This window comes from Monomorium pharaonis, chromosome 3 (genome assembly GCF_013373865.1).
Source record: "Monomorium pharaonis isolate MP-MQ-018 chromosome 3, ASM1337386v2, whole genome shotgun sequence".
NCBI classification, from domain to species: Eukaryota; Metazoa; Arthropoda; class Insecta; order Hymenoptera; family Formicidae; genus Monomorium; species Monomorium pharaonis.
In genome coordinates this window covers 25,893,731-25,914,593 of record NC_050469.1, presented here as the reverse complement: position 1 = coordinate 25,914,593, position 20,863 = coordinate 25,893,731, and the positions used below count along the sequence as shown (strand labels likewise).

The 20,863-nt window shown below is 38.8% G+C and overlaps 2 protein-coding genes across 2 annotated transcripts; one reads left to right on the top strand and one right to left on the bottom strand.

Annotated features, from left to right (window-relative positions):
- Positions 1 to 6,520: 6,520 nt before the first annotated feature.
- Positions 6,521 to 8,866, top strand: LOC105834146 (pollen-specific leucine-rich repeat extensin-like protein 4; the record flags this gene model as incomplete). Its single annotated transcript, XM_028194580.1, has 2 exons — positions 6,521 to 6,985; positions 8,300 to 8,866. Coding segments are annotated over 2 exons (567 nt in total), but the record flags the coding sequence as incomplete, so codon positions are not given.
- A 96-nt stretch (positions 8,867 to 8,962) lies between these two features.
- LOC105834145 (lysophospholipid acyltransferase 5) lies at positions 8,963 to 17,256 on the bottom strand. Its single transcript, XM_012676414.3, has 8 exons — positions 16,836 to 17,256; positions 13,566 to 13,673; positions 13,357 to 13,479; positions 12,648 to 12,763; positions 12,417 to 12,575; positions 12,053 to 12,289; positions 11,657 to 11,965; positions 8,963 to 11,545 (listed from the first exon to the last, which is right to left on the bottom strand). Exons 1-8 carry the CDS (start codon positions 16,933 to 16,935, stop codon positions 11,264 to 11,266), a joined length of 1,434 nt encoding a protein of 477 aa, XP_012531868.1. The 5' UTR covers positions 16,936 to 17,256; the 3' UTR covers positions 8,963 to 11,263.
- Between the last annotated feature and the right edge of the window lie 3,607 nt (positions 17,257 to 20,863).

Below are 20,863 nucleotides of genomic sequence, written 5' to 3'. Positions count from 1 at the left end.
CGGCGGCGCATTCACGACCGATAAAACGAATGCATATTAGAAATTGCATTCTTTTCGCGTATCGCCCAAGGAGAAACTCTCGAGGCTGAAGAGGCCTTCGTCGAAATGGTTTATGGCGCCCCCGGTGAAAATCGCATCCCATACATCATCGCTCTATTGTTAAGACGCATCTCTCGCAAGTGCATATATCTAGTCCGCCCGAGTTTCCGAGATTAACGTCCTTCGGCACACACGGGGGACTACTGACCTACATATAGCCCACGTATACGATCGCCTCCGATCGGCGATATACGTGTCCCTCTTCATCGAGGCTCACCTCCGTCGAGCGTTCGCGCGGCCACGGGCGTCCAATAAATAACTCGCGGGTCGAGCCGTGGATGAAATCAGAGTGAAATGCGCTGCGCGCGGCGCATATCAAAGTTTTTTCTTCTTTCTTTCTTTCTTTCTTTCCTTCAAGAGGACGACGTTACGAATGCCGGTCATATCCCGGCAGCCACATACGGTCGCGTAACACCGCATTGCCGCACGGTCACCTACCTATACCTATCCTATCAGAAACAGATTCGCTGTTCTTCAATGTTCTTCCTTTCTCTCTATCTCTCTCTCTCTCTCTCGGCGTTTAAACGAGCAACGGATAATCGCACGGCAACAAAGTATGTTCGCGGAAGAAAGTAACATTGGATAACGAGCGAGCGAGCGAGCGTCCGGTGACGGCGCCGGTGGTCGCCGATGAGGATAATGGGCCGTTAAGATCGGTTTACACACGGTAGCCGATTCCTCTTTTTACCCTACACGCGGAGTCGTAGTAAATAATGAATAATTCATTTTGATACCATCGATCGAGTGGATAGTTATGTCAAGAGCGGTTTCGCGACATTCCTGGGATTACGATAGCGCAACCGCACGATAGGATGGCTCACCTTTTCGTGAGCGTTTTAGGCGCCTCCGCGGTATCCGAGCCTGATTGAATATTAAAAAATTCGAATATTTCAATTTCATGTAAAGTGTAGTAGTGTTTCGTGATATACGCTCAGAAGTATTCTCTCTCGCGTATTTACGTAAGGCGACATCCGGAGAGCGAAAATTATTCCACGATGATACAGTTATTAATTCGCTGACATTGACGATTTGATCCGCTAAATTTTTCATCGGAGATGAAAAATATATCTCGACCGATTATCTCTCTTCTCCGAACAGTTTGCTGCCACCTCTACATAATAATTAAGACGTATAATATAGATATTTTGTTTACAAATAAACAGAAATGTAATCTTTAATTACAATAAATCTGAAAAATCTTATTACGTAAAAAAAATTAAATCGGGCCAAGCTGAGCAAAGAAAATTTTAATTCAACTGAATAATTCAACGTGAGCAGCCGCTGTGTTTCCTTCAACTTTCGTTGGCTCGAGCGTCGGCTGGATCTGCGCACAAGAGCGTCGAATTGGAATTATCGTCGCGGTACGCGGGAGAATGAGAATGCTTTCCGTTCCGACGGCACATACGCGGAAGGAAAAATCTCGGCCGGGCAACGTCTCGGCTAGGCCGTTGTCGCGGGTAAATCGTTCCGCGATGAATCTTCATTTCTGGAGTACTTTCATTTTCTAGCCGGTGTCACGTCTACCTTTGGTCCGCGCGAATCGAACTGCGACGGTGGCGGTCGAAGAAGAAGATGATGAAGAAGAAGAGGAGGACGCGGCGGAGGTGGTGGAGGCGGCCGCGATGACGACGAAAGAAGAAACCCCCTAGGAGGAGGCCGCTGCCGCCGCCGCCGCTGTTACGACCATCGGCGACGATCACGAACACCGTCCTACCTTCCTGTGCCTTCCTTTTCCGTGGGTATCCCCTCGGTGGCCTCTATAAAAGTTCGGAAGAGCCTCGACCGCACGCCACACGCGTGAAAGCTTCGCAAGTGAAACGCTCGACATTCCTCTTTTTCTACGTGCCTCACATTTCGGGAGTACCACCTGTGAGCACCTGAGAGTAACCGCCGCGGCGCACACACGTGGGAGAAAATGCGGACCACCGCGGTAAGTAGCGAGAAACGGAACGAACGTTTCTTGATTGATCGAGTTCGCGTTTTGTCGTTTTTTCTTAGGCGCGGTGAAAATTCGCGCATTATTTTTTTTTCTCCCCTCCCGTTGAGATAGTTCTATCGCGTAGAACCGGATTTCGTGGGTGACCGAGAGAGGCTTATTTAAATTTTACATCTTTTTTTTTTTACCTAGTATCGTTCTATCAGAAACGTGGCATCATCAGTGGCGACGGCCACTGAAAGATTGTTATAAACGTACCCTGCACTATTATAACAGTCGAGTTATAATGGGAATAAAAATTTCCAGATCTAACAATTTAAATTAATTTGTTGAGTCGAAATAATCGGCGACTTATTTCTTTTAAATATCTATTTTTTTTAATCATTTAAAGAATATTTTGGAAACTTTTTTTAATAAGAAATGTCAAGTATATAAGTTAAAGAAATTTGTAAACTTAAAGATTTGCTATATCTTATATGTCAATGTTTAACAATATATAGTTGATTCCATTTGTTTTATGAGAATAGTCGGCAACCAATTTTCAATTTTCTAAATAAATGCTAATTATACAAAAAATTAGAATTTATTTCTGAACTTTTGTTTAACGATAGAATTATCTTAATATTCGGTATTATCTCGAATCTCTCGCGCTTCAAATTTGGAGATACGAGACAACATTTGAGGATTGTTTCGTCGGAATACGTACGAACGTTTTTATTTATCGCGTTCGATTCTTCTTCCATTCTTCGAAGACGTTACGTCTTTAAAGATAAAATCAATGTATAACTTTTTCTGCACTATCGACACTACTTGTTTTTCGCGTCAAATTTCGAGATGAAAGCGAAGTAATCGGCTTATAGACAAACACTTTTAATTACTGGTAATTAATTATCAATTATTGTTATCCAAAGGCACAGCTGTATCTTTAAAGATAAAATCGTACACACACGCACTGAAAAAGAAGTTATTAGTTGGACCAAATGTTTCAACTTGATTAAACTCCTTCGGTGTAAGTATTTTTCCATTTAACTTAAAATACGCAAAATACTTAAACTTCAAATATCATATGTTTGATGAAATACATGTACTTGAACTGAAAAAATTAATCAAGTTGAAAAATTTATTCAAATTAACAACTTTCATCTCAGTGCGCGGAAAAAAGGGATAAGTCTCAGCAACGAGAATCCGCGCATGTGATAGCTAATCATAGATTCTCGCTGCTATAACCAGCCGCAACTAATCCTTTTCTTTTCGTGCATTTTTCTCTATTGCGCTCTTTGAATTCAGAGATAAACGCGAAAGGCCACGTCGCGTCGGCACGCAAATGGAATATCTCAATTAAATCGCTTTCGTCGAGCGAGTCGCTCATGCTGTGGTCCAGCGGGAGACGCTGCACGCTGCGGAGATATTGAAGCGTCACGCCGTTTCGTTCGCGAGCATTCGCGAGCACGCGGATGGATGATCGTACGTTGCGCGGGTCGGGAAAGTGTTTTTTACCCCGGATGACTAATACTGTTTACGGCTACGGCGACGAGTGTAATTTTCCTAAATTGAATAAGCGCTTTCCTCGCGCGCGATCCCCGCGCGTACATACGCGTACGAACGCGCGCTCCTTCTGCGAAGCGACGAACGGACCGCAAGACCGGTTACCAAATTTAAACGTCGACTGACGCAATCCCCTTAACCGAGTAAATGCGTAAGTCAATTGAACGAGTGACCAGGTGTACGCGTATATTTAATGAGAATAGCTTTCGGCTCGGTTTCTTACGAAATCGTCGTCATGCAATCATCCGCTGCAGATGCGTCCAGTCCTTTCATCGCGATCCTCTCGCGGGTTTTTTTCACATTTTTGCCGCGTCGACGAGGCAGCCACGGCCGAGGAGAGGAGAAGGGAAAGGGAGATTAATGATTCGTACGCGCGAGGGAATTCGCCGAGAGGCTCGTTTCGCGAGCTGAAACCCCCCGAACGACAACATCTCCGTTGCGAGGAGAACCGGGGGCAGGTTTACATCATCGGTACCATCGGCCTCTTTTCAGACGATGGAAAGCGACGGTGATCGCGTTTTCCCGCGCGCGGAGAGGAAGGAATAAAAAAAAAAAAAGAACTCCGCGGAGCGTGCACATCCCACTGAATCTCCCGCGAGCGGATTAGGCCGCTCGCGCGCGCGCGCGCGCGCGCGAGCAAAAGTAAAAGGATCCCGCCTATATGCTCCCGCTCTATTCACCGACACGGTCTCGATAATTACAGTGCGAAGGAAAATGGGGAAAGCGAGCTGCTAGCACACGGTGCTATAGCTGCTACAGCTCGCGCGGAGTTTCGCGATGCGGCACTAAAAGCATGATTAAATGATCGGAGGGGTCGTTAAGCGAGTAGGAAGCTCTCCGCTCGAGCGGAGTGAGTTATCGCGGCACATCGCGCGCCGCGCCGCCGCCGCCGCCGCCGCGTCGCGCCGTGCCGGCGCGCATCTTCCTCCTCGCGTCTTTCACGCTAATGGAACATGCCCGTCGCCGTCGTTCTCGTAAGGCAATGGGAAATTCGCGCGATTCGGAATTAATGGAACTCTCTCGCGGAGAAAGAAACGGAGACTCGAGAATTCGAGGATCTCTCGGCCGGACGATTGACGTTCATTTAAGAGAGCGTAATTGGCGCGAGTAATCTCGGAGACTCTCGCCTTCCTGCTCGCGCGACTGCGGGATTCAAGGTGTACATTACGTTTCTAAAGCGTGTAATAAGATTCAGCAGTGAAAAAGTAAAATTTCTATGTGTATATACATAGAAGGAGAGGAAGATTTCTTTAGATTTAATAAAACAGCTCGGCTCAGCTATTCTAAAGAATATATTTTTTGGTTTCGATTTCATAAAATTTATTAAAAACAATAAAGTATACGTATTTAAAACAGTCGAGCGAAACTGTTTATTAAATCCTTCTGTGTATAAAAGCCATCTTCCTTTTTTATTTTCTCTTCTTCAACACTCGATTATTTTAATTCCGATATAATTAATTGTGTTCTTTTCTTTACCGAAAAATCGAAAAACTTAAATCATGAGTGTTTATTATACTATTTTATTTAAATTCTTACAGAGAAAAAAATGGTTTTGTTAATGTTTCTGAAAATTTTGCTAGGCACAAATTTAAAAATAATTTTGTACGATGACGAATTGATTGCTAGAATGTCAAAACTTTTGGCGGTATTGCTCGTCATAAATTATTTTGATGATCCGACGAAATTATTTTCAAGTCTAATATTTCCAGTTAAAATTTCAAATGCTTTAACGAAACCGTTTTTTTCTCCGTGTGGTGAAACTCCGATTACCGGATGACTTTCATCTCCTTATACGCTGAAATATACGCAGCGTTTGGGAAATCTATAAAGCATTCTTAACTAACCAGATCCTAGATAAAACGTGACGCTTCAAACTCTGTCTGTTGGAAATTCACAATCGAGAAGAATAGAAAAAGAAGGAGAGAACCTCACGCGTAGTTTATCGAAAGTCGTTAACCAGTTTCCTGACGCGCAAAGACCCCGAAAACGCGCGCATCACGTCTTACTCATCCTTCTGTCGAGGATAAGCATACATGAATAATCGTGCATGATTACGGAGTCAGATCGTACAGGAGTTTGCAATAAACGAGCCATTGTGCGGTCGCGTAATTCGGCCGATAGCGGTGAGAAGCTGCTAAATGGAAACGTCCGCAAATGAGCCTCTTTAGGCTCTTCAAGCGAGTTAGGCAATACCGCGTGTTTCATCCATTCACGCCGAATCGCCTGCATGGACGACGTAACCCGTAAAATAATTCGCTATTACGCGCCCTGTCACGAACGTGATATATTCGATGTTGTCACTCGGAGAACGATAAATTATCGGCGGGTTGTTGATTAAGCGAAAATTGATTGTGAGAAAATATTGTAGCGTAAATCACGCAACAAACATAATCCATTTCATATTTGCCGTAAAGCTGAAAACGTGATGATGTAATATTTATTACCGCGAGAGAATTGGCAATCATTTACCACTCCCCCTAATTGCATTAATAAACATTACAGCGCGCATTGCAAAATTAATTTTCTTAACCGATTAAAAATCCGCAATGACTGTGTTTATGCTGTGATAAATATCTTGCTGTTACTTAACAAATTTACTTATATCGATATCGCAATTTTTATTAATATAGCACGTTTAACTCATATGAAGACAACTGAACTCGGATTATACATTTTTTTTTTCGGTGAAAATAGATATTTTTAAATCTCATTCAAATATCAAAGTATTTCAATATTATCGTGACCCGTTATAAAATACAAAACGCAGGTAAAGCGTACTTGGAGTAAGGACGCTCCTGTCGCACACGTCGTAACGCCAGGTTGTGTCTCGGGATAGCAAAATCTTTATTGTAACTTTCGCTACAGTTCTCTTCGTGTGATTCTACGTTAACATTACAGTCACGATCGCTAAATCGCGCGCCTATTTTCTCTTTCCTCTAACAGGGCACAATTCTCGCGTTCGCCTGCTCGTCGATCGCGCTGGCGCTCGCGAAACCGGCGCCGGAGCCGCCGGTGAGCTCATACTTTCCACCCTCCGGAGGTGGTGGTGGCGGCGGCTACGGGCCGCCCGCGCCCGCGTACGGACCACCCCAACAGAACCCGGTGATCCACAAGCACGTGTACGTCCACGTGCCGCCGCCGGAAGCGCCGGAGTACAAACCGCCTAAGCACATACCGCAGCCGCAGCCGCCGCAGAAGCACTACAAGATAGTGTTCATCAAGGCGCCGACGCCGCCTACGCCGACCGCGCCGCAGCTGCCGCCGTTGCCGCAGCCGGACGAGGAGAAGACGCTGATCTACGTTCTGGTGAAGAAGCCCGAGGAGGCGCCCGACGTCGTGCTGCCGACGCAGGCGCCGACGCAGCCCAGCAAACCGGAGGTCTACTTCATCCGCTACAAGACTCAGGTGACGATTCCCTTTTCTTCCTTTCCTCCCTCTTTTCTTTAGGAAGGGGCGGTTTCTTTTTGTTTTGAAACGCAATTGCTCGGACGAATTCAGCGAAGATAGACGCGTGGTGTAGATTACGCATCAAGGATTAAGAATTGAAATTGCAAATTGCAAATTGAAAATAAGAATTGTATCGATCTTTATAAAAATGTAATACTGGACAGTATTAAATTTAATTTTATTTACTGTTATACTTTTTACGCTTAAAATAATTACGGCTCAATTTAGCACTATTCAGTATTTTTATAAAGGAATAAAAGAACAAATTAGTCCTGTTTCTACCGGTTGAATTTCAATTTGTAATTCTCCATCTTTGAAGCGAAATTTAATAACGCGTCTCTAATATTGTCGGATCTACATACGTGTAATTGCGTTGCGCAATCCTCAGTTGCTCAAAAGCGCGGATACGTAGCGGTCAGCGGAGAGCCGCTTTCAAATGTGCGGTCTATCGGATCGAGGAACGGACGATATTTCGGTTAATCGACGAATGTCGAAAGTGTGACGCCTCGATCGCGCCCGCGGCATGTAAATTGCTCATTTCGATCAGCAGGAGTCAGCAGAGCGCATATTTTTTTGCATACGGGATATGAAAGGATCCGGATGTTGGGCGCGTCGACGATACCCGCACGTATCATATATCTCGGTCGATTATACGGCCTTATTATGTTAACCGGACGCGAATCACCTTTCCATGGCTCTCGACTACAAAAAAAGGGGGGAAAAGAAACTGCCAAGGTGATTGCCGCGTCGGCGATTTGAATAATTATGGAGAGTTTCTCCTTCAAATGTCGTTCCGATCTAAGTAGAGATCTCTAAAAACAATGCAACCGTCGCAGCTTGCAAGGATTAATTTGTATTGTTCACGCTAAATGATAATCGCTATATAACTCTTCGTTACAAAAGATATTTCTGTTGCGCTCCGCTTTCTTGCGAACTGCAAATAATCGGCTCGGGACCGTCTTCTACGATCCAACGATCGAGGCACGTTCTCTTCTGCGTTAATCCGTTGAAAAATCCCTCTCTGCGGCCCGAGTCGCTCTCCGAAATTGCTTTTGTCACGCTAGCTAAACTACGGATTATATCAGCGAGATTTAAATTATGCGAATATACGAAGACTATCCGAGCTCTCGCTAATTGCCATCACAGAAAAGATCACGGCCGCGTGATAGCCGTATAAAATTCATATATGCGCCACGTGTCATCTCTCACTCTCACTCTCTCTCTGTTGCTTTCTTGTCATGGTCTTTACGTGTTTATCTTTATGCACTACAGAAGGAGCAAGGCGGCGGCGAATACGGCCCACCGGGGCAACAACCAGGACAGCCCATCGACAGTTACGGGGCACCACAACCGGGCCCCAGCGGACCGTACTAGATTCATCGCATGCACGAGCGCACATCACCCTCACCACCCTCGAGACTCCCGGAGGCAAATTATTTAACTACGGTGACTACTCTCGGTCGCAATTTCGCAATACGCAAACGCGAACACGCGAGTCCCGATGGATCTTGATCGTAGGAGGGATGTATATATCGCCTGTATCTTGTAAGATAGGCCGCATGGTGTTTAAAGGTGCTTGAGCCAGACGCTTCGTGTTGCTAAAGCCTACTCGTGATGTCGCTCGCACACTCATTTACTCACACCTACACATACAGACACACGCATACAAATCCAACATACACGACGAGTACATCCTTAAATGACCGAGTACCAATACTTGTCATGGTTCTCTGTTGAAAGAAATATTAAAAAAAAAAACGAATCTTTATATATATGACATGTCAATGTTTCATATGTATCTTTTAAGAAAATAATCGTAAATACATTTTTTTATATCAATCTCCGATATTATTAATTATCTCATCGCCTTTGTCTTCATTAGTTTTAATTCTCGTTTGAAGATTTCTACTACACGTTTCTTTCTCTCTCTTTTTCTCTTAAGTTTCCAGTTCCATTTTTTACCAGTGATGTAATAGGAAATCAAAATTGCTGAAAATTATATCGCACTTGCAAACTATCTCTACCATTATTTTTTTAGATATTTTAGAGAATTCCGAAAATCTATACTCAAGTACAATTCTTGAGAATGTATCGCACATCCTTTACAGAAATGTAATACTACATATTACATTGACCAAAAAATACTTATTTTAAGTATTAAAAGCATACTTGTTAATACTTTTAATAAATAATAATTATTAGCCAATTTAATAAATGTAATACTGCTTAGTATTACATTATTATGAAGGATGTTACTTTATTGACCATGATTTGCGATTACTGTGACGCTAACGATTCTCTCGAAGACGCTTAAAATGTAAGATTTCAAGATTAGCGAGTATTCAATAGAGTAAACTTGCTTAGTGTGTCTCGCATTGGTATTAAGTACAGAACAAACAGCGTGAATTTTCAATTAAAAAATTCACACATTTATGGCTTATTAGGATCTTATGTCAGGAGTCACATTGAATCGTCCTATTAACTTCAACCCTAATAAATTCTATCGACAAATGTATGCAATAGAACTCCTGACTGCGCTACGCTTGTATACTTCTATTTCTTTCAGTATTCTAAAACTTTGTAAATCTGTTACGTGACTACATTAAAGATGCCAGAGATTGGGCGTACTTGCGATCGATAAATTAAGGTCATTAGGCAAGGTACTAGAAATTATTTCTTGTCGATCCAAGATCTACTTGATCGCTCAAGAATGTGAATAAATGATAGGGCATCAAGCGATCGCGAAGTACGTCAGTATCTGGACATTTCATTTATATTTATATATCGAACTGCTATCTACTAATTTTTCTTAATTTCAATGAACTGTGTGTTCGAAGGATTGTGTGCGTAATAAGAGCCGCGTTCCTATTGCAATACGAATAGATAGGTAGATCGTTGTGTTAGACTTTTTACCTACAAAAATAATTGCGAACGTACAAGATTGAAAATCGCTTTCTCGCATTATTTTATACCGTATATCGATGCTAATACAGCGTGCGTACACACGGCAGATGGTATACACATCCGACCAGAGTATTATGGTTTTGTTATCGTTGTATTTCTATGTAGAGAGGTATAGTAAAACGCGGTTAATCGCATTAGATCGGTAAAATGTAGTACTACGATAAAATATATGTATATTTTTTCAACTTCAATCGTGCACGATATATCGCGTATCTGACTACGTTTTTTTAGCACTATATTTTCGCACTTACAAAATCACAGTATCATTCTCTAGGTATCCTCCGCAATGCAACTTTCCTGAATCGATTTTTTGCGAATGGACGTTCTTATTGCGATACCTAGAAAAAGCACAATTGTTTTTTGTCTCGAGTCTTTAGAGAATATTGTGACACTTGTGACTAGTTTACGCTATCGTTATATATTCTTAACAGTTCTTATCACTAAAGATCAATCTACAACAGGTGTAACAATTAATTCGTAAAAAATTGACTAATCATATAATCGATTATTCTCCTTATATTCGATTGTGATTGGTTAATTTATTACGGTTTAAAGCTAATTAGACATGTTGCAGCTTGATCCTAAAAGGGTGTGGCGTATTTTAACAGATTTTATTACCGACGAAATACATATAAATAAAAATTTGATTAATCAAACTCGCTACAGGTACAAAAATACGATTAAAGACGCAAAAACGTATACTGTTATAGGAAAATACTGAAGTGTCTAGAATTGTTGCTGGAATTTTCGTGTCGTAAAGTTTGATCGTAAAAACTTTCAATTACACAGGCACAAAATTCCCGACCAGCGGAATTTTCTTTAAAACGGTGTATCGATTTACAAATTGAAATGTTCTCAGCAGTAATGGATATTACAGTTCCGTACACACACATATATATTCCCTCACTACCAGCATTTTGTTTCGACAAATTCTTCAAAATATTTTTTACTTGCAAAACTCGATCATCGAGCGTGTATTAAGTGACAAAATTCAGTATTGTATTTTAAAAAACCCGTACGAAATGCGATAGTGACGGTAATGTGGTGTATTATTTCCCATATATTCCACGGATATGCGCTATCACATTTCTTCCGAAGACTAGTGACTGTAAGTAAGTGTAACTGTATACCAGTGTCCATTACATCACAGCTGTACGTCTTCTCGAATATCGATTCGTAACGAACAAGGGGACGAAGAAAAAAAAAACAAGTGCAAGGGGCGATAATCAATACCTCGACAATAATCGAGAAGTAAAGGGAGATCGCGTCATCTTATTCTTGGTGCGATCGCTGACGTTCGAGTCTTTGACCAACCAATCGTTTAATGTGTGACGCGAGCAACGGATAAGAGAGGAAGAACACGTGTCCGCAATAATACAAACTAGCATAAACTTGATTATATCGTGGAAACGAGAGAAGTATGAACGACACGAGAGCGTAGCCCATGAAAACAAAGGTGTAAAGCTTCAGAAAGATCCAAGCGAGCATGCGTGCTTCCCATCGCGTTTTCAGCAGCGTTTGCACTTTCTCGCTGTTTTTTAATACTGGTCCGATCTAAAAAAAAAAGAGAAAGCAAACAAGAAATGAGAAAATAAGTTAAACGAGCAAATAAGTTTCGAGAAACTTTTAAAAACTCTCTGTACGAGCCATAAATTGTATACTCACGTCTCGCTCAAAGTACAACACGATAAACTCCATAAAGAAACAGTGATAGTATCCGGAGTGGAAACCGTGCCAGAGAGCAAGGAAGAGCAATGTAATTGTTTGACTGTACATTTTTGAGCCGAGAAACTTCAGTCTCTTGTAAATGTATTCGGCACACCAGTGATTCGTGTTTGTGTTGAACGAGAGAATGTAGTGATTGAACAGCGTTGTAGTTTCAAATGTTCGTAGTTTAACATTTGCGCAACCGTCCCATTTAATACGACCTTGTGCGTCTTTTCCGTTATGTGTAAGACCAAAAACAATGCACACCTGAAATCGACGACAATCGGTTCGATAACAAGCACACACACATACAAGTAAAGACAAATAATAATAAAATATATCTTGATTACGTACTCCTTCGGTGATTAGCCAGACGCTGACGTACTTGTAGAGATTGATGCGACCCCACAGACCGATCAGCAAGCACTTCTTTATTAAATTCAGCTTCTGGAATGACGGCTCAAAGAGGAACTGGTCGGAAACGTAAAGTGTGCCGATTTGAAATATCGCTACGTATATGAATCCGATGAATGCTCGGGACAATCCCGCTGACACGCAATCCGGCAGCACAATGGCACCAGTTTGCGGATCCTGAAATATAACATGCTCCTTATATTAAACAGACATTTGTAGCTTTCATTTTCTCAAACTAGAGGGAACTGAATGGATTCCCCCGAGTTTGATAGACCAATATTTTTCCAATTTTCAATCAACGTACGCGATCAGTGAGCAGACCATTGACATAGTCCAAGTACCGTCGCATACTAAACTGCGGCCCGATTAGAAAGGCACCTGGAAAATAGGCATACGCCGCAATTTCCAGTAGCGACGGTCGCTCCTTCAAGGCCACCCGTTTTTGACTATCAGAGAGCTCATCCTACAACACCATGATCGTCACGGCACGAAATGAGGTAAGATAGAATTATGAAAAAATAACGGTTATTCGTACGTCACGTTTTTGACCGTCCCATAAATTAAATGCAAGTCCTATTAACCTAAGGGTCAGCACGCACTGCGGCATTGTCCATTTTATATCGTAATCTTGGGTACTGGTGGTGTAATAGCCTGTATTGGAAAACAATTTCATTTAAATGCTTTGTAGCTCGAAATGATCAACAAGAGAAAATGAGAAAACGATGGTTATCTACATATCTATAAAAAATAATATGGCAAAAAAAAATAAAATTGATATTTCGATGAACGCAAACAAAAATTGTATGCATCATAGTGATAGAAAAAAATACTAAAAATACTCGCTATTTCAGATTATGGTTATCGCTACTCGCGATAAACGTCGCCCGTAATTTTACGAATGACCGAAGTAACGCCAAGTACTGAAACGATACATAACGATAACGACAAGGCACACGAAAGGTAAGAAAATTGTTCTTTGTTGTTGTCTATTTTTACACTTTGACTTTCTGCGCCGTTCTAGTTTCCAGAAAAGCGTGATTTTAAACTATAAACAAAAAATAAGAAAAAGGATTTGGTGCTCGAAACCTTGAACGTTACGTTATTTTTATTCCACGATCACTGCGCCAGATAGCTCGAGAATAATAAATAGATAGTGCCGCAGGGTAAATATATGTAAATATATGCGTGCACCGTTTTCTTCTGTGAATAAATTTTCAAATTTTGTTGTTGTGGCGTTGCTTTACCGTAAAGTAAGTACATCATGTTGAAGAGGAACGTTATTATGACAGACAGGCCAGTGCTGCCGAGAACCGTGAGGATCAGATACGTAGCGCATACCGCCGTTGTTGAATGGAGTATGTTACAATCTGCAAAATCATTGTTAGTATCATCGCTAGCGTATCATTTGCGTTTGTCATTTTCCGTGAATTGATATACTGTTCGAGCGAATTACCGTAATTCCAGTAACCAATTGAGAGACCGCATGCTATAAAAAATAAATGCTGGCGAACGGGATCTTTGCCGTAGAGCGTATACCTATGAAGAAGAGCAACGGGAAATCCTGAAATCACATTATATACAAAGTTTTTATTATTTTTTCCTGGATACTGCTAAACATTAATTATCTCTATTTCTTTATCGTTCCGCTTTGTTTCTTATACATTTTCTCATAACGATCTTATCGTATATGCATAAAAACAACAAATGTTAACTGGTTATACAATTTTTATGTAAATGCACATAATCGATATATACTTCGTGATTCCAAAGTTCTTCAAACCGACTACTACCACCCGGCCACAATTATTTATACATTAATTATATTCAAAATTGAAAAGAATGAATAGGTTCTAATATATAAAATAAAATGCCATTACACGCGGTTGTTAATGCGAAGTTAAGTAATATTGGAATTATTCAAATAATGATTAAATATTATCACGTTCAATAAGATTGAATAAAATATTGCATACATTTCGTCCCACGTTTAATCCCCTTTCCCCTTTACTGCAGAGAGTTGATCGTTCGTTATAAAATTCATTGGTTGACTTGATTTTATTTGCTTCCTCATTCAAAATAATGAAATAAAATGCAGAATCAAGAAATTAAGTAGTCAAATAACGTCATGTCAAATGATGTAAAACTTATAGCTTTATAATATTATTTGATATTTAATTATTTATACCTCTTTAATAAATTTTGTTTGAGAAATGTTTCTCGTTGCTTTCTTGAAATTAACAAAAAGAAATATCATGTAATATAATAATACAAAAATCATATATATGTTAATATAAATATATATTTCTGTATGATTGATGTTATTCATGGCAAATTATGAGAACAAATAATATTTGTTGTAAATAGATACCGATTGTATCATTCATTTATCGTGTAACTCATTATGAATATTTTTAAATATCTTCATTAAGTGCAAAGAAAAAGGAAAGGAAGAAAGGAAGAAGAGAGATTGTGCTTTCTTGTCTAAAGCATGTGTAGATTGCAAAAGAATAACTACTTAAAATTTATTTATAATAAATAGTATTTGTTTATGAGATGTACTAAAATGCATTAGCTAGCAAATTTTGAAAAATGTATGTGCCTTTTAATACAATCTGTTGTGACTTTTTAAGTTGGTAATAAAAAAAGTAACGTATAATGTTGTCTATTCTTAATATTCCATTTAAACAGAAAACAGAATTCTATAATTCTGTATAATCTTATAGAATGGAATAGAATTTATTACTTAAAGCATTACAATTTGCCAAAAAGAAGATACTATAATCTTATATAATACAATAAAATTATAATTATTGTGATCTGACAATTAAAAAATAAGATTTTGGCTTTTAAAGGAATTGGAGTTAAATTATTGTAATGTTCTATTATTAAGACAAGAAATAGCGCAATTATTATAGCGTAAGATTAATTATTAAAATAGCTTAATTTAATGAAATTATTTTTAGAGAAATTTTAGACCAATAACACGCGTATTAAAATATACAATTATAAGACGTTTTCTTCATTAGCCTCAAAAGCCGCACTTATATAGATTGTGGTAAAACTCTACATTTTTATCAGATAAACTAAACGGAAGGGCAAGAAATAATTTGTTCCGGAGATAAAATTTTCTTTTGTATCTGTCGTTTTGATTCTCATTTCTTATTCGTAGATATAACTAGTTTGTGCTTATTATATGCTTGTATTCTTGCGCAATCTGTCTAATAAAAAATTCATATCTTCCGTTTCTTTGCAATTAAATCATTATTTTGCAGGTAAATATCACACAAACAAGATAGCAATCTTATCTTATTTCTTGCATGTGCGTCTTTTTTCCTTTTTCATGCTTTCTAAAGTTATTAGAAATTATTCGATTTGGCAAAATCATTTTTTGTAAGCAATAAAATTATTGTCATTGTATTATTAAGAAAAATTTCTTTAGATTTAATAAAATTTATTTAAAAAGGAAATATATGTTTCGAAATAGTCTAACAAAACTGTTTATTTAAAAAAGCAAATACGGTTATTTGTTCATAATATTGTTTGATTCAATAAAACAATATTTTTTACACATTATGTTATTTGAATAAAATAAATAAGTAAAAAATTCCAAACGAATAGAGAAAAATATTCAAAGAAATCGTTTTCTCTATCGTAAATAATCAAAAAATCACATATCGTTATTTTAACGATGATTCGTTTAACACTTTTTTTTTACTGATTTCTTCAGTCGTTCGAAAATGAAACCTGACTTTTTTAAGATAACATAAATTATACCCGTTTTGTTTGCACATAATTAAGGAGTAGTGTAGTTACGTAACATGACGCGGTCGTGAATAAACACTTGTATATATATGCTACACGTACGCATTTTTTATTTCATATATTTATTTTTACGTCGACAATGGCTGCGTTCCCTTTCGCGCTTACAGCGCTTGTAAGCATTATTTGTCCCTATTTAATCATGATGAACAACAAGGATGAAATGATGCTCACAGCGCTGTGAGCGCCAAATGGAATGCAGCCTAAACATATAATAATACGTGTCGTCGAGAGCAGAAAAAGCGAGGTGCAAAGAGCACAATTTTTTAAACACTTTCCGCGTGCAAGGAACGAAAGAGCTCTCGGGAAACACGATCTTCAATGGCTCGAAAAAGAAAGCGGAACTTAGAAAAAAAAACCGAATAAAAAAAAACTTGGGGTACATTCGGTATCACGCATGACGCGCATGATACGTACATCGTTCATCCTCGTTCAACGTTTGACAGGGATGAGAGAACGCGATACACCGTGAGCGTCCTGCGTGAATCGGAAAGGTACAACCTCTACTAAATTGAACGAGAGTCCGATGATAATGATAAACGTAGCGAGTGTTTTAACGATTAGACGACCAACCTTCACCGATATAGAAGGCAATTATGCCGTTATAGATTATACGAGCTATGCACACGCTACAACAATGCAAGGCGAGGCGAGAGAGGGACAGGGAGGCAGGAGGGAGGAGGGAGGAGGGATGGCCACCGAGGGGTGGCCGAACACGCCGGCGATCGAGCGGAATTCATGAATGAACGCGGGGGATCGATTCGTCGGAGAGCGAGGATCAATCTCCGTAGCGGCGCTCCGGATCGGAAACGGAAGAAGGGTCAAGGAAAAAAAAAAAGAGCGAGATGGAAACTCGCCCTTGACGTAACGTGACGCGGAAGAGAGAAGAAACGGTTAGGTTTACCAAGTAGAATGGAGACGAGGAGGCGCAGCGCGGCCTCCGGGGCGCCCAGCAACGTCGACAGCCTCGCCAGCCCGCCCGAGCGGTCGGCCACGTTGTCCATGACGAGGACGAGGACGAGGACGACGACGACGACGATGCGTGCTGTCAAGTATACGTGCGTACGTAACGCGCGCTACAGCATGGCCGCGTACGTCGCCGTTCCGCGCGCGTGTCCCTCCGACGTGTTCGCCTCCGCAACTTTTGTCACAGCGCAGCGGCGAGCCACCAAACTGGCAACCGTCAGCAACGCGCTGCTAGCCGTCACTGTGTCGAGTTTACTCGGCACTCTCGCGTGGACTCACGTTTCACGGAACGCCCGCGATTAACCTTCGCCACCGTCGTCGCCACCATCACCACCACCGTCACTACCGCCTGTCGTCGCATCAGCAGCAGCAGCAGCAGCAGCGGCGGCGGCGGCTGTGCGCGACGGCGGGGTGACGCCGCGACGCGACGCGACGCGACGCCGTTACCGGGGCGACAGACAACGCGGGAGCGTCGTCTTGTTGCGTCACTTGAAATCAGATATTTGGATTAGAAAATTGGAGCGGGATATAATACAGAGTCACGTCTCACGGCTTGAAAGCTGGCGCTTTACTCGAAAGATTTCTCCTGTCTATTTCTGTCAACGTAGATTAATTTTAATCGCGGTTTAAGGCTCTGTACACATTGGAGGAATATTATGTAGGAATTATATAGGAAGAGGAATTAGAATTAGTTTTCTCTATGAATCACTATGGATAAATAACTATTGTGTCTCTTTTGTACGACACATTTATCAAGTTAAACAATAAAGTAAAATTTAATTTTTAAATTAAAAAATAACTTTTAATTTAATTAATTTAAAATGAGTTAATGTTTAACTAGTTATTCTAGTTATTTTTTAAATATATATATATTTTTTTTAATTTGTTATCTTTTTAAGTGTTCAGAAATTTATCTATTTAAAAGAAATAAATACATTTCTATATAAAGAATGATATTTCTTTGTTATTTGTCGCATAAAGAGTGACTCCAAAAACAGGTCTAATATCGCTTATTTCGTCATCTTTGAATTCGGGCTAAATGATAGTTTTATTATGAGCCATTAATCTTCCGAGATTTTCAAATTGAGCCGAATACAAGTTGAGTTGTACACAATTAATGTTAGATACATAACGAAAGTATGTAAATTGTAATGTATGATTATATCTTTTATTTCCTTTTTGATTTTTAAAATAAATATTATCTTTCTTTCATAGTTTAAGTAAGATGACCCATGACTTTTTGCAGAATAAATGTTTATGCATATATTTTATATGAAAAAAGAGAATTAAATTGCACATCTAATATTTTAATTCACAATTTATAAAATGTATAATCAAATAGATAAATAATTATTTCGATAATCTATATCATTTGTTATTTGTAGTAATTCAATTTTTACAATTCTAATTTAATATAAATAATACTTTTCAAAATAAACTTTCAATTTAATCTTAATACAACTTTTAACTGAGTCTTTTATAATTAGTATAAATTTTATAGTATATAGTATATTTTTACAGAATATATTTTTCTGTACATTATATATACTTATTTTTAATAAGTATTACTTGTTTTAAGTAAACGATGAGTATATATTTTAAGATTATTATCAAGAGAAGTACTCTTTGTAAAGCTAACTGTTATTTAAAAGAAGCAAATTGAAATTGAGTAATCGCTTTTCTTAGCACAACAATGGTTTTTCTGTGTGTACTGTGAAAACAAGGATACTTTTGTATAAGAATAACTTTAACGATTAAGTCCACCTGAGCTCAATCGATTCAAATGTTATTAAGATAAAACTCTTGAAATATTAGCTTTTCGTAAAAAGCGCTAAATGCATACTAAATGTTGATTAAAAAAAAAGTAGCTTAAAGTTGCAGAAGTATTTGCTGAACAAAAAAATATTTATAAAATATGAAAAAGTATATACTAATTTGAGAACACAAAGAAATATTAACGTTATAAATATATTACAATTAATTACAATAAATATGTGAAGTATTCTCAACCCTTTTTCAGATTCACAATTTTTTTCGCCGTTTCGCATCTTCCATGAAAGATTTATATTTATATGGAATACTTTGCATTTTTTAATTTTTCTCCGTTTTTTTTTCAATCTTATATCACATATTTTATTTTAAGCGCGGAACTTTAATCATTTTATAAATTACAAATAAAATTTATACGAGAAATGACAAAGAAATATCGTTTTTTATATAAAAATGTATTTTTTTTCTTTTAAATAGATAAATTTTTGAAAAACCCAAGAAGAAGATAGTAAATTAAAGTTTCTATACTTAAAAATAATTAGTTAAAGTTAAAAATTAACTCATTTAAAATTAACTAAATTAAATTACAATAGGTCATTAATTTCCACTTTATTGTTTAACTTGATAAATGTGTCGTTTAAGAAAGACACAACATAGTTTGTTATTCAGGCTATAAAGAACTGGCTTTAGATTTCGATCTCGGCTTGCGATCTCACTCGTGTGTTCCAAGTCGTTATAAATGCGGTACGAGCGATCCTCGTAAGATTAAATAGGTCGAACGGGGCCAATCGAGGCTGTCAGCGGGCCAACTGGGTCGCTCCAAACCGACGTTCTCGAACAGGGTTGCACGGATGTCAGGGGGCTCGCGAGCGAAATGATCTTTCATCTCGGCGCGGATCGATCGATCGAGCACGCGGGCGGGGAGGGTGGTACATACGACGATTGTGAACGCACGCGCGCGTCTACAGTGCCAAGGCCGTAGATTTTATTTCTCGATCCGCCTCGCGCGTCAGCCGCGGTAACTGCGAACGGGGAAAATTTTTCAATCATTTGACATTCGCGCGATTCTCTCTCCCTGTTCCGCGATCTCGCGAGTTAGATTTGATTTAGAAACCGAGCGGAATACACAACGCCGAGTCGATAACCGGGAACGGGAGACTGAACGCGCGCTTTCTCTGGAAACATATAGCCGCGGTGAAATCTGCACGAGTGTTTTTTTCTCTAATCACTTTCGCTTTCCCTCTCGCTGTCGGGTGAAATCCCACGACAAATTGCCCCGATAGGAGAGACGAACGAGCGGACGATTGTCTCTGACAATTGAAAAGCACTGTTGTCAGAGCAGAGATTAAAAACAGCTTAAAATAAAATACCAGGAAACACAAATATCAGTTTACATATATGTATAACCGATAGTTTTTATATAAAACTCGAAGTAAAGACTGATTGAAATAAATATTGGTACGACGTATATATATTATTGTATATTATTGGACATTCATATATATGTATGTTCAATAAAATATACGTGTATTGTATATTGTAAAACAATCATAAGAGAAAAATAATGTGAAATCCAATTCTTAAAAAACATTAATATGCGTATAGTAATTATTATGATTATATTATACATTAATTATGCTTGTTATAAATTAATGTATACAATAAAATAATCACAATTACAATTAATTACGATTGCGTTATTGCACACATTAAATTATACATATATAATAAAAATTGATATCTACGGTAATGCAATTATAATTTTGATTAAATACAATCAATAATATTGTATTTAAAAAATTTACATATGTAATTTTATTTTATGTAATTTTTTTTTTAATATTAAATTATTAAAGTGTTACGAGACTCGTATTGCTTATCAGCATGTAGTGATAGCAGTAAATTACTGAAAAATTTCCGCAGTTTATTTGCGACTTTAAATGCTTATATCCGCATTCAGTAATAATAGTAAATTACCGAAAAATTTCCGCAGTTTAGTTTGCAATTTTAAAAATAGAAACGACTTAATATAGCGGGCTAATGGCTTGATAAACACGCTCTGAATACAGACCAACCGTGTAGAATAAAAATGTATCCGCATACACATATTGGCATACAATAGCCCGTAAAAATAATTTTGGAGTCCGTTTTAGCGTTTTACCTTAATTGCGAGGATATGGAAGGGAGGAACAATCA